We start from the raw sequence: 25,917 nt of genomic DNA on the forward strand, positions 1-25,917 counted from the left end.
GAACTTCTGCATACTAGCCAGCTATTTGCTTTTCTTACTCATGCTCTCTTTGACTTTTAAGCTATGTATGTAGATTCCCTGTGTCCCTGTGGTGCCAGACTCAGGAATCTGAGCGCGGGATGGCCAGGATGGTGAGCTCTGTTTTAGCAGGGACCTTTCATCCTGTGCCCTGCGCACCTGGCCACTGGTCCTGGACAGGGGACGAGAGGAGAAACAGGCGTGGTGCGGTGAGAACACAACTAGGGAGATAAAGATGGCATAGGAAGGACGATCCACTGCCCACAGGACAGACACAGCACCCGGAGAATCCCCGCATTCCCGCCGGGGAATCCCCCCGCCCCCCGCCCCCCCCCCCGCCCCCGCAACCCCGACTTCTCTCCAGCTTGATTTCAAAAGTTGCGAAACTACCGAGGGCGTCCGGAGAGCAACCGCCCCAGGTCCGGGCTCTCATCCCGAGGCCCCGAGACCCGAGGCCGCAGAACTGCGGGGTGGGGTGGAGGGGCTGTCTCCAAACGAGCGGGAACAGAAAACCGAAACCAAAACCCATCAGCCAGCTCCTGCCGCGCCGCCCGCGCTCCGCTAGATCTGGGCCCCGCCGGCCGCCGAGGGCGCGTCTCTCTTCCGCCATGGCAAGTTGCTTTTGCTTTGGGTTTTGCAGGGCGGAGGGGTCCTCGTCCCGTCACCACGGTCCCCCAGGAGGACGCGGAGCCGGGCAGAACGGGCGAGGGTGCGGGGTGACCGGGGAGGCGCGGGGAGGGACCCCGGAGGCAAACCTAGCCCGGTTTGCCTGCACCTGTACAGGTGGCAGTTCCGCGCGCTTCACCGCAGGCCAGCTCCAAAGGGACGCATCGCCGCGGCCTCCTCCCGCACCTAGTGCCTGGTTGTCGGGGACACAGCTGTTTGGTCGACGAGTGGACTCGCAGCCAGTGTTAGGGCTTAACTGTTGTCCTGCCACACTTTGGGAGCAGGAGAGGAGAGAATTGCCCAGAAATGGAGGCCACCGTTTCCTTTTGTAAAGGGCCAGCAAGAAGGATTCTAGCCAAGGACACAGCTGGGAAAGCAGCCTGACGTCTTAGCGGGAATTTTCTCTTGTGGCCTTAGTTCTTTCTCCAGACCCAAAGGGCTCTGTGTTGTCACCATCTTTGCTGCCTAGCAAGAACAGTTAGCAAATTTAATATTTAGGCTTCCGTGTACTTTGTATCAAGCGCTTAAAAGCAGTGGCAGGGCCTTCAATTCCCGGTCAGAAGTGCCCAAGCAGTTGTGAAGTGCAAGTGCGACTTTGTTTACCGGTGGCGGTAAAGGCAACGTGAATGAAAATAGACACCTAATTTTGAGAAAAGGAATGTAAGCGAACTCAGTGAATAAATTTAATTATCTCTCCCAAGTGCTTTACTTACAAAAATAAACTCACAGTTTTTCTTTTTGTTTTCTGATACTATGGTCAAAAGTCTCTTAAAATGTATCGTTGATGCAGGGAAATTGCCGTCATTTTAATACCTGCCGACCAAAATGCTGCTCATGTTTCAAAATTCTGTATCTCCATATGGTAACTCTTGAAAGGGCTATCTCCAAGACCTCTCTTTTTCTTCTTAACGGTGGATAGAAGCCATCAATAGCCATCAAGGAGAAGTTTCTTTGATTTCAAAGATAAATGTAGACATTTGAACAAAGAAATATGGTATTAGTATTGATGAGGGCAGAGGCGGAGTAAGATTTTCCGAATTTAAATTGATTTAAAGATTTTCTTTGGCACTGATGAAGAAAAGGAAGCTAATTCACTAGCCACTTATCCGTGGAGGTTGGTGTGGACTGTTAGAACCAGATGTATAGTAAATCAAGACAAATCTCATGTGAAATAAAAATCCCCTTAAAGTCTCAAAAATCTGTCATTTTTTTTTTTCCTTTTCTAGAAAGAACTATTTTGGGATAATTACATCTTACCACTTGGGGCTAGGATGGAGGAACACATTTTTATATTTTTATTGTTTCCTGTGCAATTTATTTGTCCCTGAATATTTTAAGAAATTTTTCCTCCACTCCCCTAAATGAGCTCCCATAACAAAGAGTCCATAACTATTATGAGTTTCCTTTTCAGGAGACACTACCTTTGCTTTATATGTCTCAATATGAGCCATTTTCATCCTCCATTCCTCTGTCCCTTTGCTTTTGCTGTGAACTCTTTTTTTTTTTTTATCAATTTTTTGTTGTTGTTGTTGGTTTTTTTTTTTGCTCTACGCGGACCTCTCACTGTCGTGGCCTCTCCCGTTGCGGAGCACAGGCTCCGGACGCGCAGGCTCAGCGGCCATGGCTCACGGGCCCAGCCGCTCCGCGGCATGTGGGATCTTCCCGGACCGGGGCACGAACCCGTGTCCCCTGCATCAGCAGGCGGACTCTCAACCACTGCGCCACCAGGGAAGCCCTCTTTTGCATTTTTAATTAAATTTGACCGTTAGTTAAAATTCGACCTCAGCCTTCAAGGTCTCTGTTTCATGAAGCCTTCTTTGACTGCTTTAGCCAGAATTAATCTTGCTTCCTAATCCTAAGTGACCTTTATTGTGAATGGTCCTGTATCCTTCTTAGATTTTGGGGTGTTGGTCTGTTCTTCTTGTAGAGAAGTGGACCTCCTTCTTTTTGTGCCTACCAAGCTCTGTTGAAATGATTTGTGTATGTGCTTGCCTCCTTCTCATCCATAACTTAGAGGCTCTTTTTGTGTGTGTGTGTTGGTAATCTTAAGGCCCATTCAGGTGCCCCGCACATAATAAATGCTCAGTAAATTTTTATGGTGGAACAATTTCAGGGTGAGGGGTGTGCTTTATGTCTTTGTATGTGTCATCTTTGGTACCCAGCATATTGCCAGATATAGAACACCTGCTTCATTAATACTGTATTTGTTAATTGATTAACTAATTGACAGGATACTCTCTATTCTAAGAAATGCAGGTACATTTTTGCCACCTTATTTTATAACCACCAGCTGAAAAGTCAGAGGAGATGCTGAGAGAGTGCATATCCTGGGGGCGGTCATCATTGACTTTAGGCATTTTCTATTATTGAATTCCTGCTATGATAAATGAGGATTTCACTCAAGTAACCTCTGACTTCTCCCACCTTTCAAGCTTGAAAGTTTTAGTAATATTTTTAAATTCTCCTGTGGACTATTTTTGTAGCTTTCATAATATACTTAAAATTTTGATGGTATTACATGATTTTCAGTAATATAAGTATAGATTTTTCTTTCTATCTTTTTTTCTCAACTTCTGTTAGTTTTGCCTTTATTCTTACATTGACAGGGTTGAATGTTTCCATTTTATTCTATAATCATATTTAAGTCTTTGGTATTTTGAAGATTTAACAGAATTAGTCTAAAAGATAAAAAACAATGAGGGTGTCTATATTATTATGCAAACAGTAAATACTGTTTACAGCAGGGCCTAATAATAGTGTGCTGTGATTACTTTTTCTCCTTTTGGTCCAATGTCATGTGTATTTTTCCTTTTTCCATTTACAGAAAAATGTTCCTCGCAGCTGTGTCAAATAGATTCTTTTTTTTGGTATTCTATAATTTACTGAAAACATGCACACTTTAGTTTACTTCTGATCTTTAGGCTTGGGCCCCTTCAAATGCCAGAAAGTGGAGGGGGAGGGGGCTTGCTCTGAGGTGCCAGCACCCATAATAGCAGGTCAGATTCTCCCTAGAGTGTCCATTCAGTTTTGTTTTGCCACTAGCTTTTCAACTAAGCTTTCTGGGTTTGGTCCCTTTTTTCATTTCTGAGGTTCTGCCATGAAAGTTGTCACCTTTCCATTGCAACCCTCTTTTCTTTATTCTGGATTCCCTCTGTCTTATCCTTCCACATACTTCTGTATCTTTTCCGTCTACAAGAAATTGTTGAAATCTCCTCTATGCTGCTGATTGCTCCCCTTAATTGTGTTTATTCTCTTTTTTATTCTTCTACTTTCATTTTAAGATGCTCCTGGGTTAGAATGGACATTGTGTGTGTGCTTAGACTGTTTTCTTGATCAGGGAGGTCAGAAGCTGTTTGCCTATCCCCAGTGAAGTCCTACTCTGAGTATATAGAGTCCTCTGAACTGAAAAGCGAAACATCTTTATGATCTATTAACCATTACTTGGACCTGTGAGAAATCCTGTCCTCCCTGGGGGTAATTTAGGATAGATTATGTCTGAGCTCTGGTGTAATCAAGCTGGGCTACCTATATATGCATTGGGAGAAGTTTATAGGTCCACTCCCCTAAATGAGCTGGGGAACAAATTAAAACCTTAATACAAGAAGTTCACAGAGAGTGAGCCCAGGGAAGGATCTACTTGCACTTGGTCCTCTGTTCCCAGGGTGGCACAGTGTACAATAGCATGTGCTCTCAGTGGTTGAATTCTATTTCAGGTATGTGGTGGAAGGCAGGGTTTACTTCACTGTAGCTCCAATGTTATTTCCAGGGTTTTATTTTTTTATGGTGACTTTTTCCTAATTTTACCAAAAAAAAAGAAAAAAGAGAATGTGTTTTTTATTACCTTCTGTACTTTCAACTCTACAGTCAAGAAAACATACAGCTAACTCCAAACTCCAAAATTTTGTGGTTACCTTGACTTTTTGTTTTCTTTTTTTAACATCTTTATTGGAGTATAATTGCTTTACAATGGTGTGTTAGTTTCTGCTGTATAACAAAGTGAATCAGCTATACATAAACATATATCCCCATATCTCCTCCCTCTTGTGTCTCCCTCCCACCCTCCCTATCCCACCCCTCTAGGTGGTCACAGAGCACCGAGCTGATCTCCCTGTGCTATGTGGCTGCTTCCTACTAGCTATTTATTTTTCATTTGGTAGTGTATATATGTCCATGCCACTCTCTCACTTCGTCCCAGCTTATCCTTCCCCCTCCCCGTGTCCTCAGGTACATTCTCTACATCTGCATCTTTATTCCTATCCTGCCCCTAGGTTCTTCATAACCACTTTTTTTTTTTAGATTCCATATATATGTGTTAGCATACGGTATTTGTTTTTCTCTTTCTGACTTAACTTCACTCTTTAATACAGTCTCTAGGTCCATCCACCTTGCTACAAATAACTCAATTTCGTTTCCTTTTATGGCTGAGTAATATTCCATTGTATATATGTGCCATATCTTTATCTGTTCATCTGTCGATGGATGCTTAGGTTGCTTCCATGTCCTGGCTATTGTAAATAGAGCTGCAATGAACATTTTGGTACAGGACTCTTTTTGAATTATGGTTTTCACAGGGTATATACCCAGTAGTGGGATTGCTGGGCCGTATGGTAGTTCTATTTTTAGTTTTTTAAGGAAACTCCATACTGTTCCCCATAGTGGCTGTATCAATTTACATTCCCACCAACATTATAGGAGGGTTCCCTTTTCTCCACACCCTCTCCAGCAGTTATTGTTTGTAGGTTTTTTGATGATGGCCATTCTGACAGTGTGTGGTGATACCTCACTGTAGTTTTTGTTTTGTTTTGTTTTGTTTTTTTGCGGTACGTGGGCCTCTCACTGTTGTGGCCTCTCCCGTTGTGGAGCACAGGCTCCGGACGCACATGCTCAGTGGCCATGGCTCACGGGCACAGCCGCTCCGTGGCATGTGGGATCCTCCCAGACTGGGGCACAAACTCGTGTCCCCTGCATCAGCAGGCGGACTGTCAACCACTGTACCAACCAGGGAAGCCCCTCATTGTAGTTTTGATTTGCATTTCTCTAATGATAAATGATATTGAGCAGACTTTCATGTGTTTGTTGGCAATGTGTATATCTTCTTTGGAGAAATGTCTATTTAGGTCTTCTGCCCATTTTTGGATTGGGTTGTTTGTTTTTTTGATATTGAGCTGCATGAGCTGCTTGTAAATTTTGGAGATTAATCCTTTGTCAGTTGCTTCATTTGCAGATATTTTCCCCCATTCTGAGGGTTGTCTTTTCATCTTGTTTATGGTTTCCTTTGCTGTGCAAAAGCCTTTAAGTTTCCCTATGTCCCATTTGTTTATTTTTGTTTTTATTTTCATTTTGCTAGGAGATGGGTCAAAAAGGATCTTGCTGTGATTTATGTCATAGAGTGTTCTGCCTATGTTTTCCTCTAAGACTTTGATAGAGTCTGGCCTTACATTTAGGTCTTTAATCCATTTTAAGTTTATTTTTGTGTATGGTGTTAGGGAGTGTTCTAATTTCATTCTTTTACATGTAGCTGTCCAGTTTTCCCAGCACCACTTATTGAAGAGGCTCTCTTTTCTCCACTGTATATTCATGTCTCCTTTATCAAAGATAAGGTGACCATATGTGCGTGGGTTTATCTCTGGGCTTTCTATCCTGTTCCATTGATCTATCTTTCTGTTTTTGTGCCAGTGCCATACTGTCTTGATTACTGTAGCTTTGTAGTATAGTCTGAAGTCAGGGAGCCTGATTCCTCCAGCTCCGTTTTTCGTTCTCAAGATTGCTTTTGCTATTCGGGGTCTTTTGTGTTTCCATACAGATTGTGAAATTTTTTGTTCTAGTTCTTTGAAAAATGCCAGTGGTAGTTTGATAGGGATTGCATTGAATCTGTAGATTGCTTTGGGTAGTAGAGTCATTTTCACAATGTTGATTCTTCCAATCCAAGAACATGGTATATCTCTCCATCTGTTTGTATCATCTTTAATTTCTTTCGTCAGTGTCTTACAGTTTTCTGCGTACAGGTCTTTTGTCTCCTTAGGTAGGTTTATTCCTAGGTATTTTGTTTTTTTTTTCATTGGTTAGCTTGACTTTTAAAAAAATTTTGATGTAAAAAATTTATATCTCGGGACTTCCCTGGCAGTCCAGTGGTTAAGACTTCCCCTTCCCATGCAGGTGGTCCCTGGTCAAGGAGCTAAGATCCCACATGCCTCAGGGCCAAAAAACCAAAACATAAAGCAGAAGCAATTTTATAACAAATTCAACAAAGACTTTAAAAATGGTCTATATCAAAAAAAAAATCTTAAAAAAAATTTATATCTCAATCTTTTCCTTTGTGATTACAATTATTTTTAGGTCTTTCTAAAATCAGACAAATGTTAACCAGTGTTTTCCATTTATTAAAAAAAGGGGTTTCCTTTTTACATTTTAACTCTCAAATTTATATAGAGTTTATGCTGGCATATGGTATGAGACCAGGCTCTAAACTTAATATTTGTTTTCAAGTATCTAATCAATTGCAAGAGCGCCTTTATTGAATATAATAGCTTTTCCCACTGTTGTGTAACATTGCCTATATTAAGCAGAATCCTATATATTTGAAGAGTATCCTACTGTGTTTTTGCAGGCATCAGTTTTGAAGGTCAAGGAATCCGAAGTTTCTGAAAGAACAATTGTAGTTGCTGGTCTTCCAGTTGGTTCCATTAATGATCAGTCGCTGACCATATTAGTGAAGAGTCACTTTCAAGATATTGAGAATGAGGGTGGAGTTGTTGAAGATGTGATATATCCAACAAGAACCAAGGGAGTTGCATATGTAACATTCAAAGAAAAAAAAGGTATTTCCCAATCAAGTTTTTGTAATCTTAGAAATACTTCTGTAACAAAATTAAAAATTGAATTTCATTAAAATAATTCATGGGACTGGTAAAGTTTAAAGTGTATTTAAAAAATAATAATTCTGTTTTTTTAACATCTTTATTGGAGTATAATTGCTTTAGAATGGTGTGTTAGTTTCTGCTTTATAACAAAGTGAATCAGTTATACATATACCTATGTCCCCATATCTCTTCCCTCTTGTGTCTCCCTCCTTCCCACCCTCCCTATCCCACCCCTCTAGGTGGTCACAAAGCACCAAGCTGATCTCCCTTTGCTACGCGGCTGCTTCCCACTAGCTATCTATTTTATGTTTGGCAGTGTATATATGTCCATGCCACTCTCTCACTTTTTCTCAGCTTACCCTTCCACCTCCCTGTATCCTCAAGTCCATTCTCAAGTAGGTCTGCGTCTTTATTCTCATCTTGCCCCTAGGTTCTTCATGACCTTTTTTTTTTTTTTTTAGATTCCGTATATATGTGTTAGCATACGGTATTTGTTTTTCTCTTTATGACTTACTTCACCCTGTATGACAGACTTTAGGTCCATCCACCTCACTACAAATAACTCAATTTCGTTTCTTTTTATGACTGAGTAGTATTCCACTGTATATATGTGCCACTCTTCTTTATCCATTCATCTGTTGATGAACACTTAGGTTGCTTCCATGTCCTGGCTATTGTAAATAGAGCTGCAATGAACATTGTGGTACATGACTCTATCTGAATTATGGTTTTCTCAGGGTATATGCCCAGTAGTGGGATTGCTGGGTCATATGGTAGTTCTATTTTTAGTTTTTTAAGGAACCTCCTCCATACTGTTCTCCATAGCAGCTGTATCAATTTACATTCCCTTTTCTCCGCACCCTCTCCAGCATTTATTGTTTGTAGATTTTTTTTTTTTTTTTTTTTTGCAGTAACTGGGCCTCTCACTGTTGTGGCCTCTCCCGTTGCGGAGCACAGGCTTCGGGCGCACAGGCCCAGCGGCCATGGCTCACAGGCCCAGCCGCTCCACGGCATGTGGGATCTTCCCGGACCGGGGCACGAACCCGTGTTCCCTGCATCGGCAGGCAGACTCTGAACCACTGCACCACCAGGGAAGCCCTGTTTGTAGATTTTTTGATGATGGCCATTCTGACTAGTGTGAGATGATATCTCATTGTAGTTTTGATTTGCATTTCTCTAATGATTAATGATGTTGAGCATTTCTCTAATGATTAATGATGAGCATTTCTCTAATGATTAATGATGTTGAGCATTCTTTCATGTGTTTGTTGGCAATCTGTATATCTTGTTTGGAGAAATGTCTGTTTAGGTCTTCTGCCCATTTTTGGATAGGATTGTTTGTTTTTTTTGATATTGAGCTGCATGAGCTGCTTGTAAATTTTGGAGATTAATCCTTTGTCAGTTGCTTCTGTTACAAATATTTTCTCCCATTCTGAGGGTTGTCTTTTGGTCTTGTTTATGGTTTCCTTTGCTGTGCAAAAGCTTTTAATGTTCATTAGGTCCCATTTGTTTATTTTTGTTTTTATTTCCATTTCTCTAGAAGGTGGGTCAAAAACGATCTTGCTGTGATTTATGTCATAGAGTGTTCTGCCTATGTACTCCTGTAAGAGTTTGATAGTGTCTGGCCTCACATTTAGGTCTTTAATCCATTTTGAGTTTACTTTTCTGTATGGTGTTAGGGAGTGTTCTAATTTCATTCTTTTACATGTAGCTGTCCAGTTTTTCCAGCACCACTTATTGAAGAGGCTGTCTTTTCTCCACTGTATATTCATGTCTCCTTTATCAAAGATAAGGTGACCATATGTGCGTGGGTTTATCTCTGGGCTTTCTATCCTGTTCCATTGATCTCTATTTCTGTTTTTGTGCGAGTACAATACTGTCTCGATTACTGTAGCTTTGTAGTATAGTCTGAAGTCAGGGAGCCTGATTCCTCCAGCTCTGTTTTTCTTTCTCAAGATTGCTTTGGCTATTCGGGGTCTTTTGTGTTTCCATACAATTTGTGAAATTTTTTGTTCTAGTTCTTTGAAAAATGCCAGTGGTGGTTTGATAGGGATTGCATTGAATCTGTAGATTGCTTTGGGTAGTAGAGTCATTTTCACAATGTTGATTCTTCCAATCAAGAACATGGTGTATCTCTCCATTTATTTGTATCATCTTTAATTTCTTTCATGAGTGTCTTATAATTTTCTGCATATAGGTCTTTTGTCTCCTTAGGTAGGTTTATTCCTAGATATTTTATTCTTTTTGTTGCAATGGTAAATGGGAGTATTTTCTTAATTTCACTTTCAGATTTTTCATCATTCGTGTATAGGAATGTTAGAGATTTCTGTGCATTAATTTTGTATCCTGCTACTTTACCAAATTCATTGATTAGCTCTAGTAGTTTTCGGGTAGCATCTTTAGGATTCTTTATGTATTGTATCATGTTATCTACAAACAGTGACAGCTTTACTTCTTGTTTTCTGATTTGGATTCCTTTTATGTCTTTTTCTTCTCTGATTGCTGTGGCTAAAACTTCCAAAACTATGTAGAATAAAAGTGGTGAGAGTGGGCAACCTTGTCTTGTTCCTGATCTTAGTGGAAATGCTTTCAGTTTTTCACCAATGAGGATGATGTTGGCTGGGGGTTTGTCATATATGGCCTTTATTATGTTGAGGAAAGTTCCCTCTATGCCTACTTTCTGGAGGGTTTTTTATCATAAATGGGTGTTGAATTTTGTCAAAAGCTTTCTCTGCATTTATTAAGATGATCATATGGTTTTTCTCCTTCAATTTGTTAATATGGTGTATCACATTGTTTGATTTGTGTATATTGAAGAATCCTTGCATTCCTGGGATTAACCCTACTTGATCATGGTGTATGATCCTTTTAATGTGCTGCTGGATTCTGTTTGCTAGTATTTTGTTGAGGATTTTTGCATCTATGTTCATCAGTGATATTGGCCTGTAGTTTTCTCTCTTTGTGACATCGTTGTCCAGTTTTGGTATCAGGGTGATAGTGGCCTCGTAGAATGAGTTTGGGAGTGTTCCTCCCTCTGCTATATTTTGTAAGAGTTTTAGAAGGACAGGTGTTAGCTCTTCTCTAAATGTCTGATAGAATTCGCTTTTGAAGCCATCTGGTCCTGGGCTCTTTTTTGTTTGAGGATTTTTAATTACAGTTTCAATTTCAGTGCTTGTGATTGGTCTGTTTATATTTTCTATTTCTTCCTGATTCAGTCTCGGAAGGTTGTGCTTTTCTAAGAATTTGTCCATTTCTTCCGGGTTGTCCATTTTATTGGCATATAGTTGCTTGTAGTAATGTCTCATGATTCTTTGTATTTCTGCAGTGTCAGTTGTTACTTCTCCTTTTTCATTTCTAATTCTATTGATTTGAGTCTTCTCCCTTTTTTTCTTGATCAGTCTGGCTAATGGTTTATCAATTTTGTTTATCTTCTCAAAGAACCAGCTTTTAGGTTTATTGATCTTTGCTATCGTTTCCCTTATTTCCTTTTCATTTATTTCTGATCTGATCTTTATGATGTCTTTCTTTCTGCTAACTTTGGGGTTTTTTGTTTCTTCTTTCTCTAATTGCTTTAGGTGTAAGGTTGGGTTATTTGAGATGTTCCTTGTTCTTATGGTAGGATTGTATTGCTATAAACTTCCCTCTTAGAACTGCTTTTGCTGCATACCATAGGTTTTGGGTTGTAGTGTCTCCATTGTCATTTGTTTCGGGGTATTTTTTGATTTCCTCTTTGATTTCTTCAGTGATCTCTTGGTTATTAAGTAGTGTGTTGTTTAGCTTCCATGTGTTTGTATCTTTTACAGATTTTTTTCCCTGTAATTGTTATCTAGTCTCATAGCGTTGTGTTTGGAAAAGATACTTGATACAATTTCAATCTTCTTAAATTTACCAAGGTTTGATTTGTGATCCAAGATATGATCTATCCTGGATAATGTTCCATGAGCACTTGAGAAGGAAGAGTAGTCTGTTGTTTTTGGATGGAATGTCCTATAAATATCACTGGAGTCCATTTTGTTTAATGTATCATTTAAAGCTTGTGTTTCCTTATTTATTTTCATTTTGGATGATCTGTCCATTGGTTAAAGTGGGGTGTTAAAGTCCCCTACTCTGATTGTTTTCCTGTGGATTTCCCCTTTTATGGCAGTTAGTATTTGACTTATGTATTGAGGTACTCTTCTGTGGAGTGCATAAATATTTACAATTGTTATATCTTCTTCTTGGATTGATCCCTTGATCATTATGTAGTGTCCTTCTTTGTCTCGTAATATTCTTTGTTTTAAAGACTATTTCACCTGATATGAGAATTGCTACTCCAGCTTTCTTTTGATTTCCATTTGCATGGAATATCTTTTTCCATCCCCTCACTTTCAGCCTGTATATGTCCTTAGGTCTGAAGTGGGTCTCTTGTAGACAGCATATATATGGGTCTTGTTTTTGTATACATTCAACGAGTCTATGTCTTTTGGTTGGAGCATTTAATTCATTTATGTTTAAGGTAGTTATTGATATGTATGTTCCTATTACCATTTTCTTAATTGTTTTGGGTTTATTATTGTAGGTCTTTTCCTTCTCTTGTGTTTCCTGCCTAGAGAAGTTCCTTTAGCATTTGGTGGTGTTTTGGTGGTGCTGAATTCTTTTAACTTTTGCTTGTCTGTAAAGGTTTTAATTTCTCTGTCGAATCTGAATGAGATCCTTGCTGGATAGAGTAATCTTGGCTGTAGGTTTTTCTCCTTCATCACTTTAAATATGTCCTGCCACTCCCTTCTGGCTTGCAGAGTTCCTGCTGAAACGTCAGCTGTTAACCTTATGGGGATTCCCTTGTGTGTTATATGTTGTTTTTCCCTTGCTGCTTTTAATATTTTTTCTTTGTATTTAACTTTTGATAGTTTGATTAATATGTGTCTTGGCGTGTTTCTCCTTTGGTTTATCCTATATGGGACTCTGTGCTTCTTGGACTTGATTAACTATTTCCTTTCCCATATTAGGGAAGCTTTCAACTATAATCTCTTCAAATATTTTCTCAGACTCTTTGTTTTTCTCTTCTTCTTCTGGAACCCCTATAATTCGAATGTTGGTACGTTTAATATTGTCCCAGAAGTCTCTTAGGCTGTCTTCATTTCTTTTCATTCTTTTTTCTTTATTTTGCTCTGCAGTAGTTATTTCCACTCTTATCTTCCAGGTCACTTATCAGTCCTTCTGCCTCAGTTATTCTGCTATTGATCCCTTCTAGAGAATTTTAAATTTCATTTATTGTGTTGTTCATCTCTCTTTGTTTGCTCTTTAGTTCTTCTAGGTCCTTGTTAAGCGTTTCTTGTATTTTCTCCATTCTACTCCCAAGATTTTGGATCATCTTTACTATCATTATTCTGAATTCTTTTTCAGGTAGGCTGCCTATTTCCTCTTCATTTGTTTTGTCTGGTGGGTTTTTGCCTTGCTCCTTCATCTGCTGTGTTTCTCTGTCTTCTCCTTTTTCTTAACTTACTGTGTTTGGGGTCTGCTTTTCGCAGGCTGCAGGTTTGTAGTTCCCGTTGTTTTTGGTGTCTGTCTCCAGTGGCCAAGGTTGGTTCAGTGGGCTGTGTAGGCTTCCTGGTGGAGGGGACTAGTGCCTGTGTTCTGGTGGATGAGGCTGGATCTTGTCTTTCTGGTGGGCAGGTCCACGTCTGGTGGTGTGTTGTGGGGTGTCTGTGGCCTTATTATGATTTTAGGCAGCCTCTCTGCTAATGGGTGGAGTTGTGTTCCTGTCTTGCTAGTTGTTTGGCATAGGGTGTCCTGCACTGTAGCTTGCTGGTCGTTAAGTGGAGCTGGGTCTTGGCGTTGAGATGGAGATCTCTGGGAGATTTTTGCTGTTTGATATTATGTGGAGCTAAGAGGTCTCTTGTGGACCAGTGTCCTGAACTTGGCTCTTCTACCTCAGAGACACAGCGCTGACGCCTGGCTGGAGCACCAAGAGCCTTTCATCCACACAGCTCAGAATAAAACGGAGAAAAAGTAGAAAGAAAGAAAGAAAGAGGAAGATAAAATGAAGTAAAATAAAATAAAATAATTAAAATAAAATATAATTATTAAGAAAAAAATTTTTTAAGTAAAAAAAAAAAACAAAACAGAAAAATGGACAGACAGAATCCTAGGAGAAATGGTAAAAGCAAAGCTATATAGGCAATATCACACATAGAAGCATAGACATACACACTCACAAAAGGAGAAATAGGGAAAAAAAAAATATATATCATTGTTCCCAAAGTCCACCTCCTCAATTTGGGATGATTTGTTGTCTATTCAGGTATTCCACAGATGCAGGGTACATCAAATTGATTGTCGAGATTTAATCTGCTGCTCCTAAGGCTGCTGGGAGAGATTTCCCTTTCTCTTTGTTAGCACAGCTCCTGGGGTTCAGCTTTGGATTTGGCCCTACCTCTGCATGTAGGTCACCTTAGCGCGTCTGATTTTTGCTCAGGCAGGATGGGGTTAAAGGAGCAGTTGATTCGGGGGCTCTGGCTCACTCAAGCCGGGGGGAAGGAGGGGTACGGCTTGCGGGGCGCGCCTGTGGCAGCAGAGACCGGCGTGATGTTGCACCAGCCTGTGGCGCGCCGTGCGTTCTCCCTGGGAAGTTGTCCCTGGATCACGGGACCCTGGTGGGCTGTGGTGCCAGGGTCCCGTGGCGGGCTGCACAGGCTCCCGGGAGGGGAGGTGTGGAGAGTGACTTATGCTTGTACACAGGCTTCTTGGTGGTGGCAGCAACAGCCTTAGCGTCCCATGCCGGTCTCTGGGGTCCGTGCTGATAGCCGCGGTTCCCAACCGTCTCTGGAGCTCCTTTAAGCAGCGCTCTGAATCCCCTCTCCTTGCGCACCAGGAAACGAAGAGGCAAGAAAAAGTCTCTTGTCTCTTCAGCAGCTCCATACTTTTCCTGGACTGCCTCCTGGCTAGCCGTGGCGCACTAACCCCTCCAGGCTGTGTTCACGCTGCCAACCCCAGTCCTCTCCCTGGGATCTGACCTCCGAAGCCCGAGCCTCAGCTCCCAGACCCCGCCCACCCTGGCGGGTGAGCAGACAAGCTTCTCGGGCTGGTGCGTGCTGGTCGGCACCGATCCTCTGTGCGGGAATCTCTTCGCTTTGCCCTCCGCACCCCTGTTGCTGTGCTCTCCTCCGTGGCTACGACGTTCCCGCCCGTCTGCCACTTGCAGTCTCTGCCCTCGAAGGGGCTTCCTAGTGTGTGGAAACCTTTCCTCCTTCACAGCTCCCTCTCACTGGTGCCGGTCCCGTCCCTATTCTTTTTTTTTTTTTTTTTTTTTTTTTGCGGTCCGCGGGTCTCTCACTGCTGTGGCCTCTCCCGTTGCGGAGCACAGGCTCTGGACGCGCAGGCTCAGTGGCCATGGCTCACGGGCCCAGCCGCTCTGCGGCATATGGGATCCTCCCGGACCGGGGCACGAACCCGTGTCCCTTGCATCGGCAGGCGGACTCTCAACCCCTGTGCCACCAGGGAAGCCCCCGTCCCTATTCTTTGTCTCTGTTTTTTCTTTTTTCTTTTGCACTATCCAGGTATGTGAGGAGTTTCTTGCCTTCTGGGAGGTCTGAGGTCTTCTGCCAGTGTTCAGTAGGTGTTCTGTAGGAGCTGTTCCACCTGCAGATGTGTTTCTGATGTATTTGTGGGGAGGAAGGTGATCTCCGCGTCTTACTCTTCCGCCATCTTGAAGCTCCTCCTCAATAATTCTATTCTTGAGTATAAAAGTGGCACAATAGTGTGTTAAGCAGGAATAAATGCAAAAATGTCTCATGATAGAGTTGTCAATAACTGGCAGTCTTAAAGACTTCTTTTTTTCTATATTTTAAATCTGTCTATATCTTGGGATAAAGGTGATATATTTTATTGTAGAAAATTTGTAAAATGCAGAAACTGCCTCCACAAAAGTTATCTATAATCTCACAAAAAAGATAAATACTTGGAGAATTTTGAGGTGGCTTCAGCAATATAATTATACCATTTGTTTCTCTTTGATCAAACCAACAAATGGATATTCTCACATAGTATCTGCTTTATTACTGGGAAAGTTGGACTGAAGGTACATGGCTTGGATCTGAGGTCAGAGTGAGCCATTCTGTTCCCCACCTCCAACCTGACATAAGTGAGGAAGTTGGGTCTGCAGAGCTATTCACCCCTCCAGCCTCATGGATGGGGCAGCCTTCTGTACAGCATAGTGGCTGGTAGAATAAATTGCCAAAGAAGGGTGAGTCTCCATGCCAGCCTTTTGGAGGTAAAAGTACTACATAAGGGTAGGAGCAGAAGAGACCTTGCTCTGCTTGAGGGAAGATAGGGTCCAGAGAGAGATCCAAAAGACTGTGGGTTATCAGTACCTTTATCTCTCACCATTAGTTATGTCATTCCTTCTCAATGGGGATGTTCAGGTAAGGGATGGCAGGAAGGGCTCCTTATTATTTCTCTAAGGGGAACGTAGAAGTTAATAATTTTATATTATTGAGGGAAATTATTAGTGTTGTGTATTGCATTGATTAACTCAGAGAGAGAAAGAGAGGGCTCATTCATTCATTTATTCCCAAGTATTTATTGAGTGCCTATTACTTTTCAGGCACCATTCTAGGCCTTGAGGTTATACAGCAATGAATGAAATAGGCAAAATGTTTTTTTTTTATGAAGCATACATCTGTGGAGAGATAATAAACAAGCCAATAAATGAATATATAATTGTGTGCTTTATTTATTTGTATATTTATATATACTTATATATTTATACATATTAATATATAATATGGTGCTATAAAAATATAAAGAAGAATAAAGGGATAGAATGTGATGGATAGTGCTACTTTAGGTAGAGTGGGTAGGAAAATACTCTGTTTGGGTGACATTTGAACAGAGACTTGAATGAAGTAAGGGAATGACTCATGCAGATTAGGGGGAAGAAAATTCTAGGCACAGGGAAGGACTGGGAAACATTCTCTGAGGGGCAGCCTGCTGGGCGTTCTGAAGAGCAGTGGGGAGGTTCGTGTGACTGGAGTGGAATGAGCAAGGAGGAGAGAATAGGAGATATGGTTAGATGGGCAGCTGGGACCAGGTTATGTTTAGGAGCACATGGGTCAAAGCAAGGTGTCTGGATTTTATTCTAGGTGACATGGGAAGCCATTGGAGGGTTTTAAGCAGAGCACTGACAGAATGTGATGGCCTTTTTTAATGTGATCCATCTGGCAGCCGTGTGGAGAATAAGAGCTACTAGTCGGTGCTGGTTTTGACTAGGGTGGTAGCAGGGCAGGTGATTGAGAACTGGTGGGTGTTCAGAATTTGTAGATGGACTAAGTGTCATTTTCTGAGATGCTGAACATAGGAGGAAGAGTACTTTTGGAAGGGAGGTAGTTATTAAGAGTTGAATTTTGGTCGTTGAGACGTCTATTCAGATAATGAAGTAGAGATTTCCACAGGCAGAAGGGAGAAAGGTCGATGTTGAAGAAAGGATTTTCGAGGTGATGCATAGAGAGATGATGTCTAAAGCTGTGGAAATTGTCGACATCACCCAGGGGGTGGGTGTAAGGTTAGCGAAGAGGTGTGAGGCCTGAGGCGGCGGGGCAGGGACGTGGGAGGGGGCATGCCAAAGCCTAGAGAATGGGGAGATAGAATGGGGATAATTAGCGAAGGAGACTGAGCAGGTCAGCCAGTGAATTAGAGGAAAACAAACCAGGACAGTGTGATATCCTGGATTCAGGAAGATGAAGTCTCCTCATGACCATAATTAACAGAGTGGTGGGGGATTTACTTTTAGGTGTTTGTTATGTATTATATATAACATACAAAACATGCAAGTGTCTTACGTATGTATGTATACATATATATGTATAAATTTTAATGTGTTAAAGTAGAAGGAAAAACTATGTAAATGCTGAATTTAGAGGAAACACAGAAAAAATCTTAGGTATTTTAAAAGAATTGAACATCTTTATTATCATTAATTAAAATAATTATTAGTGTATTGTGCCACAAACACTTCTGGTGGCCCTTTTTCCACTTAGTTGCAGAGAATGTCATCAGAAAAAAGAAACACTATCTAGCAGAGATGGTCAGACCCGCTCAACTCACCGTCTCCCATTTTAGTGAAAAGGTAAGTGTAATGCTGATTATCTGGATCCCATTTCTTCTGCAGAGTATCTCCTCTACATAGGAGGCACAAAGCACCCTCATCCCATGACTTCTAGAAAAGAAAGTGCAAACTCCTGTTAACCTGAGTCAGTGTTAAAGGTCAAACCTGTGTCTTGAAATTTTTTCGTTATTGCCTGGTCATTTTTATGTTTCTCTATGACCCTCTTAATGCTTTTAAAGTGACAGTGAGCTTTTATGCTGTCATGGATGATGTCAGGCATCTACCTAAAGACTTCTTTTCTGGGGGAAAAAACAATTAGGATGAACATTAAAAAGGAGCTTTGAAGACACAGTAAAGGTGGAAGTAAGAGGAAAAAGTAAAATTCAAAGCATTGGTTTAAAACTTTATTCTGTAAGAAACCTAGGGTTCTGTGCAGCCATCTGAGGAACTTCTAACTTGGAGGGCTCTCTACGGGGACCCCTATCCAGAGCAGAACCAGAACAGTGTACTCCTCTGGGTTCTGCTTAAGACTTTGTTTCAAAAAAGCATTCTGCCTCTGAAAAAATATTTGACCACCTCTATTTAGGGTAATCCAGTGAGAAATGTGAATCCCAAATCGAACACTGTGGTCTTGATAGGGTTGTGGCATCCGTCTGATGGGCAGCGATGGCGCAAGAAGCCAGCTGTGCTAGGCAGTTGAGGCCTGGTTTAGGGGCTACTGCAGGGGAGACCAAGAAAGTGGCAGAAAAAGAATGTGTTTATGTAGTCTGCTCCACTAGGTGGTGCTGTCTTAATTTCTCTGTTTAATTTTAGGTCTTCAGCTCTGTAAATGCTGTCCTTGATCTTTCTGTTTTTCGGAGTCAAATTGGTCTGAGAAGTCTGGTAATGGACCTGAAAATGGAAATCCCAGCTTTATGCTTCAGTCCTTTGGAAGCTAATGGAAGAATCTCCGTTCAAGGATCATTTCTGGCTATCAAGAAGCTCAAAGAGTCTTTGCTATTAAAAGCAAGTTCTCTTTTAGAAAAAAACAGGAATAGGCAGAGCCCCAGAGGGAGTACATGGGAAAGTAGTCACTCTTTAAAGCCACCCAGGTCCTCAACACCTGAGACTATGAGAAGAGGAGAAAGGCTTATTCTCGACACAGATATTTTCCTTTACCTGAAAAAGATGAGCGGATTTTATGAAAGCACACTGAAAAAATTTCATGCTCTATGTCAAGAGACAGTGGATGGTGAAATTACCACACTTTGTATAAGGAATGCTCAAGGTGGTTCTCAGCCAAACAATGAAAAACAGGTAAAAGAGCTCATTGAGAAATATTCACATGCTCTTCACTTCGGGCTTAGAAAGGAGACATTTATTTTGGCAGGAAAGGAAAATAGAGAGAAAAGAAATATTAAGCTGGCATGTAAGCAACTAAGTTCAAGGTACCTTCAGGTTCTGGTTAATTTTTATCATACGCACATTGACATTATAGGATCTTCTTCTGACACGTACTTGTTTAAAAAAGAGGTCATGAAATTAATAAGGCAGAAAGTTAGGTAATAAAATCCTCAGCAATAGTAATAAGAATGGCTGCTGCCTTCCCTTACTGAGCAGTGGTGACGTCATGAGTGATCCCAGCTTTACAGACATTATCTCATTTAATTCTTTTTTTTGGCTGCACCGCACAGCTTGTGGGATCTTAGTTTCCCAACCAGGGATCAAACCTGGGCCCCCTGCCGTGGAAGTGTGGAGTCCTAACCACTGGATGCCAGGGAATTCCCTATCTCATTTAATTCTTGTGAACATCTTTCATCACAGGCATTTCCATCCTCATGTTATAGGGGAAGAAACTAGGATTTGAATAGGTGAAAACACTTGTCTGAAGTTATGTACCTGCCCATCAGCAGGAGTTAAACCCAAAGATAATATCTAAGGTATAAAACTTCAAAAATTATAAAACTAAATTTAAAGAAACTTCACTTTCTCTGCAACCCCAAATTCTTAGAAAAAAGAGGTAGCCTTCATTCTAACATATAAGAAGTTTGGATGATTATTATGCCATTGGCAATTTCTTAACATTTACAAAATTTGCGTTTACTCCAAATAGAATTAGAATCCTAGCAAAACTCACTTGAAAAGCTACTTACATGCTATTTCTGATGCAGGTAGTCATTACTTGACCAAATCCCATATTAGTATAAGGCTACTGGATATACAGAACATTTTTACTGCTGCTTACTTAGCCTAAGTGCTTACATAAAATGTTGGTTCTCCTGTTGGAATTATGAAGGGAGTATAGTGTCTATTTTATAATTGTATTGTAAAATTAATAGCATTTCAGGAATAAGATCATGGATGATAAGAATAATAGCAAACACTTACTTGCTAGGCATAATTTTAAGTGCATTACATATCTTTACTCATTCAGTCCTGACAGCAGCCCTGTGAGGTAGGTGCTATCTTTATCCCCCTTTCACACATGAGGAAACTGGTGCCTAGTGATGTAATGTAACTTGCCCATGGCTCTGATTACCGAACGGTGCTTCTCCCTTTTGTAGTCTCTCACAATTCTACTTAAACAACTGAGAAATGTTTCCTTAAAGATGACAGAAGGATTTGAAAATTCTTTACTGAAGGGTAGCCAGAGCTTGTAAGTCATTTGGCTGTCTGTGACTGACCTGCATTTAACTTAGCATTAAGTCAATTTTAAGTACCGGGGACACTGCAGAGACCCTCCCAGGATAATAAAATGATACATCTTGCTCATCTCAAAGTAAACAAACATGGTTACGATGATTTGAACTGTTTATATCAGTAGAAAAGCATAAGAAAAATCTACATGCTTTCATTTTTCTTAGCTACCTAAATCCCAAATATGTAAATGATTTCTATTTCTTTAAATATGTTATTTCACTTCTGTATGACTAAACTTTTTGCGTGGGAAAATTCTCTTTATATGAAGTGTCCAATAAGGTATCTTTAAAAAGGTGTTTGACTTTCATTTTGCTTCTAGGGGTTTGTCTCAGTCTGGGTCCAGTCGGGAGAGAGAAGGCACACAGTAATTTGAACAGGGAAACTTTAATATAAAGAATTATTAACTATGATGGGATTGGAATAATGAGGGATTGGCTCATAAGAAACAGAGAAAACTCTACCAGATAATAGGAGTAACAGATATAAGGAGTAGTTTAGACAGAGCACCCAGGGAAAACCTCCCCCACCCACCCTACAGCCCCGAACTTAGATCCAGACTTTGCCATAGGGTTTGTGCCAGGGAATCTTGCTGGAGATCCATCCTCTAGGGTACTGGAGGAATCTGTGTAGAAGGTGTCTCTCCAGCGACCCTCCATTACAACATGCCTGAGGGGATTTCTGGGGGGAGCTGCTGGTGGCCGGGTGCCGCTGGCCATTTGGTACTATGGGCGCTCAGTGCTGGGGAGGCCTTGGGTTTGGGCGTTGGACACTGGAGCAGCTGCCCCTGCTGCACGAGCCTAATGCTGGAGAAGCTGCGTGTGCTGGAGAAGCTGTGTATGGGGGACCCTTCCTCTGCTGGGAACCCGGATTCTGAGGAGCCTGCTAATTGAACACACTGAAGGAGGAACAAGGCTCTTTCCTCCTGCAGTGCCTCTCCAGCGCCCTCTACTGAGAAAGCTTAATATCTTGCCAGCTACAAAGGAAGGATAAAGGGCCCAAATTTGTTTTTACTGAGTAGGCATATAGGATGAATTTAAAGCTGAGTCAATAAATTGATAACTGGCAGTTATATTTGATACCTACCAAGGCTTTCATTATTACCACAAATTTAATACCAATAGAATAGTCTTTCAGGGACTTCCTTGGTGGAGCAGTGGTTAAGAATCCACCTGCCAATGCTGGGGACACAGGTTCGACCCCTGGTCCGGGAAGATCCTATGTGCTGCGGAGCAACTAAGCCCGTGTGCCACAACTACTGAGCCTGCGCTCTAGAGCCTGTGAGCCACAACTACTGAGCCCGTGTGCCACAGCTATTGAAGCCCGCGCCTAGAACCCGTGCTCTGCAACAAGAGAAGTCACTGCAATGAGAAGCCCTCACACTGCAACAAGGAGTAGCCCCTGCTCACCGCAACTAGAGAAAGCTCTCACAAAGTAATGAAGACCCAACACAGTCAAAAATAAATAAATAAATGAAAAAAAATCCTATTAAAAAAATAGTCTTTCAACAAAGAGCTGGATCAGAATACTGAGGCTCATTCCTTGACTGGATAGACACAACGCTAATTGGTTTATGGGTATGAATATAGCATCTTTTGCTTGAGAAGATTATGTAATTCAGGTGTTTTACATATTGCTGTCCATTTTAGAGTTCATTTAACAGCACTGTCCTTATAATATGCTAGTCATGTAACCAATTTCTATCCTTAATAAAAACTGACATTTTCATTTTCAAAATAGTAGTAATGATTTTTATTAAAATTTATTTTTGAAGGTTACTGATGCTCAGGAAGATGATGTGAATTCTATCCTGTTCCAGCCTAGATCCTGTTGTGTGTCTGCCATTGGGAGAAAAACGTATCATTTAACTAGATAATAAGTTGGTACTTTTCAAAGAGGTTGCAGATGGTTAAGAAAGCCATTCTCAAGTTAAAAGAGAAGATGTGGGAGTTTCAGCTTATGATGAAAAAGAAGAGTGGGAGAAAGTGTGGGAGAAAGGAGAGGCATTTTGAGTATGAAACTCATTCAGGGATTTTTGTTGAGCTCATCCTCTGGGTTCTGGAGACAACAGTGGGACGTAAGACAGAAATGTTCAGTGACTCCTTAGAAGTTACTGCCTAGTCTGGCAGAGAAGGCAGGCAAACAAGCCATTACAATAGTGCTTGCTATAGAAGTACTTGCGGTAGGGTTGGAGGGTCACTTCTTACCTGGGATATATTAGTCATTTCAATATTATCAGCATGAGCCTCAGAAAAAGACGGTAAGCATGAATTAAAGTTTTATTTACATTATTATTAAGGAGTAAACTAGCAGAACGACAAAACTCGTTCAAAGAGAAAGTAAGAAGTGAAATTAAAAAGTCAATAGGGGGCTTCCTTGGTGGCATGGTGGTTGAGAGTCCGCCTGCCGATGCAGGGGACACGGGTTTGTACCCCGGTCCGGGAAGATCCCACATGCCGCGGAGTGGCTGGGCCCGTGAGCCATGGCCACTGGGTCTGCGCGTCCGGAGCCTGTGCTCCGCAACGGGAGAGGCCACAACAGTGAGAGGCCCGCGTACCGCAAAACAAAAGCAACAACAACAACAACAAAAAGTCAATAGGAAAATGCATGTTAGTAAAAATTGCTAAATTAGAAACAAAACTTGTCGGTGTTATAAAACTGATTTGGAAGGTTATTTTCTCTGCTAGACAGAAAAAATAATCACACTTTATCGTTTTTTTAAGAAGTTAAACTTATAATTTTACAGAGTTGTAAAATGTCATTGCCCTTATCAACTGTGATATTAAGTGAAACGAACTTACATTCCTCAAAAGAGATGACCCACAAGTGGGCTTATTAGGGCTTGTCCAGCAGGGCATTAAAAGGTCGCAAAATTATTTTTTGCCTTACTTCTGTGTTTTGAGTAATTTTCTTTAACAAGCGCAAGAAGAAGCTCCCAGAGGCTGAGAGCCTGTGGATGGGTTAGTCCAATGATGGGATGAAAAGGCAGGACAGCTCTTGGTTTGGCAGATGAATGCCAAGTTTAGGGATGGCTGAATTTTGATAGCTTAGTTTTTACAACTTTTAACTGAGGGACAAGATTGCTTGATTCTTCAGTAGAAGACTCACACATATAAACGTGTAAAGGGAAGGAAACATCAAATTTGCCTTGTGAATTTCTCCATATAAACCATGTTAGCGACAATGTATGGAGTTTCCCAAAGATAGTAATTAAAGGAATGTAACTATCCTGCCAAGATTTCATTACTCTAGGATCATTTCCTGGTATAAATACTGGCCTAGGAAACTCGTGTGGGCGCTCTTCCATATTCTCCACTCACCCCTTCTCTCCCATCTTTTACCTCCTCCAAACTGAGGGATTCTGAGAAAGTTCCTCATTCCTCTAGCTTCAGTGTTCTCAGCTGTAACCTGAAAATAATACCTATTTTGCAGGGTTGTTGTGAGTTTTAGAAAACATGTTACATAACAGATGTTCAAGAATAGTAACTATAATCTTAAGAATTGGTAATACCAACACCCCAAGAAAAGCTCCCTCTGCTTGGAATGCCTCATCTCAGAGCTGGCACCAATATGTCATCCATGCTGGAGAACACAGAGTTGTTCTGGGCTCCTTCCTCTTCTTTCCATTTATATGGCCACAACCTTAGACCAGGCCTCTGTAATTTCTTGTCTGGTTTAGTGGGTTAAATAGTATTCCCTCAATATTCGTGACTTCCTGGAACCTCAGAATGTGACTTTATTTGGAAATAGGGTCTTTGCAGATGTGGTTAGTTAAGAGTGATGCCCTAACCCGCTGACTCGTGTCCTTATAAGAAAGGGAGAGGATGCAGAAACTCAGAGAAAACAAGGAGTAAGTTCATGTGATGACAAAGGCAGAGGGTGGAGTGATACAGCTACAAGCCTAGGAAGGCCAAGGATGGCAGGGAGCCACTAGGAACTGAAAGAGGCAAGGAAGAATTCTTCCCTGGAGTCTTCAGATGGAGTGTGATCCTGTCAACACTTTGATCTTAGACTTCCAGCCTCCAGAACTGTGAGAGAATAAACTTCTGTTGTTTTAAGCCACCAACTTTGTGGTAATTTGTGATGGCAGCCCTAGGAAACCAATACACTTGGCTTTACTTCAAAAAATTCCTGCAACCCCCGATCCTTGCAGCTGGCTCTGTGTGTGGGATCCTGTTGTATGCGCTATAACACCTTCTCTGTGACAGCATTTCACAGTACTTTTTGTTTTTTGCTTTCTTGTCTTCCTTTCCCACTACATAGTGGTTTCCATGAGGACAGGAATTTTGTCTTTTTTCTACTGTATTTATCCCCTGTTTATAACAGAGTGCCTGGCACAAAGTAGGCATTCCATAAATATTTATGAAATATAAGAACAATTTTTGTGTTAGCCACAGAATTTAGTACAGGGTTTTATACCGAAATAAGTGTCTTATAAATGTGTGCTCATTGGAATTTTCTGTCTTTTGATACAGTCTTCCCACTTGCCAACGTCATAAAACTAATACTAATCTCTTACCATCTCTTCAGGATGTGTCCTCATTTCTTACTTGCATCATTTCTTCCAATGTAGGAAATTCTGGCAAGACCAACTCAAGCAGGTTGTCCAGTTACTGCCCTGGCAGGAAGGCCCTGGGCATGTTCCCTGAATTCCCTCCATTTGCCTAGTTCCTGACTAGGTTTCACCAGTGAGACAAAAGTCTCTTGTGACTTAATATGATAGTTATGAAGATTCATGGGGTCTGTCCATGCTGGTATCTGGTTGTTGTCAGCTTTAGCAGCTCACTGGAGAATTCTCAATGTCTATAAGCTGTCTACCCATTAATGCTTGACATAGTAAAGCATTTAATTAGAAGAAAATACTATATAGCATGCGTAAGTAAGTAAGACCATCCTTCAGTTAACAAATTTCTGAGAAAAGCAATAGGAGTAGAATATACCTCCTTTTGATTATCTATGAAATTTAGTGCTAGAGGAAATTAGTCTAACAAATATTTCACTGACTCAGATATTATAAGAGGATTAACTTAAAAAGTAGGGACTTTTGGGCTTCCCTGGTGGCGCAGTGGTTGAGGGTCCGCCTGCTGGTGCGGGGGACATGGGTTCATGTCCTGGTCCGGGAAGATCCCACATGCCGCGGAGTGGCTGGGCCCGTGAGCCATGGCCGCTGAGCCTGCGTGTCCGGAGCCTGTGCTCCTCAACGGGAGAGGCCACAGCGGTGAGAGGCCCAGGTACCAGAAAAAAAAAAAAAAAAAAAAAAGTAGGGACTTTTAGGGAGTGGGTGGGAAGAGGAATATAGAATATAAAGGTTCTTTTTGTTGTTGGAGAAACTTGTTTAAAATAAATATGTGATTTCATGAGGGGAATAAAAAGATAATATGTAAAAATGGTAGCGTTTTCGAGGGATGTGTATGAAGATTGGGAGGAACAGCTTGAAGATAGATGTTTATGGGCTAACTGTTTAAGGTTTATCAAAAATGTCAGCCAGAGTAGACAGCTCACATCCCTTCTTTCTCCCTGGCAAGGTTCCTCTTAGACTGAAAACCTCACAGTTTCCTTCCCTCACCAAGCATTTTGGATTCTATCTCCATATCATCCTTTGTATTTGTTTCCTCT

The 25,917-nt window shown here is 41.3% G+C and overlaps 1 protein-coding gene across 1 annotated transcript; it reads left to right on the forward strand.

The window, feature by feature from the left end:
* The first annotated feature begins 413 nt into the window (after nt 1–413).
* RBM43 (RNA binding motif protein 43) lies at nt 414–22,032 on the forward strand. The gene is made up of 4 exons (XM_032638426.1): nt 414–629; nt 7,292–7,502; nt 17,558–17,646; nt 18,439–22,032. The coding sequence occupies exons 1-4, from the start codon at nt 627–629 to the stop codon at nt 19,168–19,170; spliced, it is 1,035 nt and encodes a 344-aa protein (XP_032494317.1). The 5' UTR covers nt 414–626; the 3' UTR covers nt 19,171–22,032.
* The last annotated feature ends 3,885 nt before the right edge of the window (nt 22,033–25,917 follow it).

Source organism: Phocoena sinus, chromosome 7 (genome assembly GCF_008692025.1).
Source record: "Phocoena sinus isolate mPhoSin1 chromosome 7, mPhoSin1.pri, whole genome shotgun sequence".
In the NCBI taxonomy this organism is placed as follows: domain Eukaryota; kingdom Metazoa; phylum Chordata; class Mammalia; order Artiodactyla; family Phocoenidae; genus Phocoena; species Phocoena sinus.

Coding starts and splice junctions, on each gene's coding strand:
- RBM43 (XM_032638426.1), top strand. Junction 7,503..17,557: donor AACATTCAAAGAAAAAAAAG/GTATTTCCCAAT, acceptor TTTTCCACTTAG/TTGCAGAGAATGTCATCAGA. Junction 17,647..18,438: donor TCTCCCATTTTAGTGAAAAG/GTAAGTGTAATG, acceptor GTTTAATTTTAG/GTCTTCAGCTCTGTAAATGC.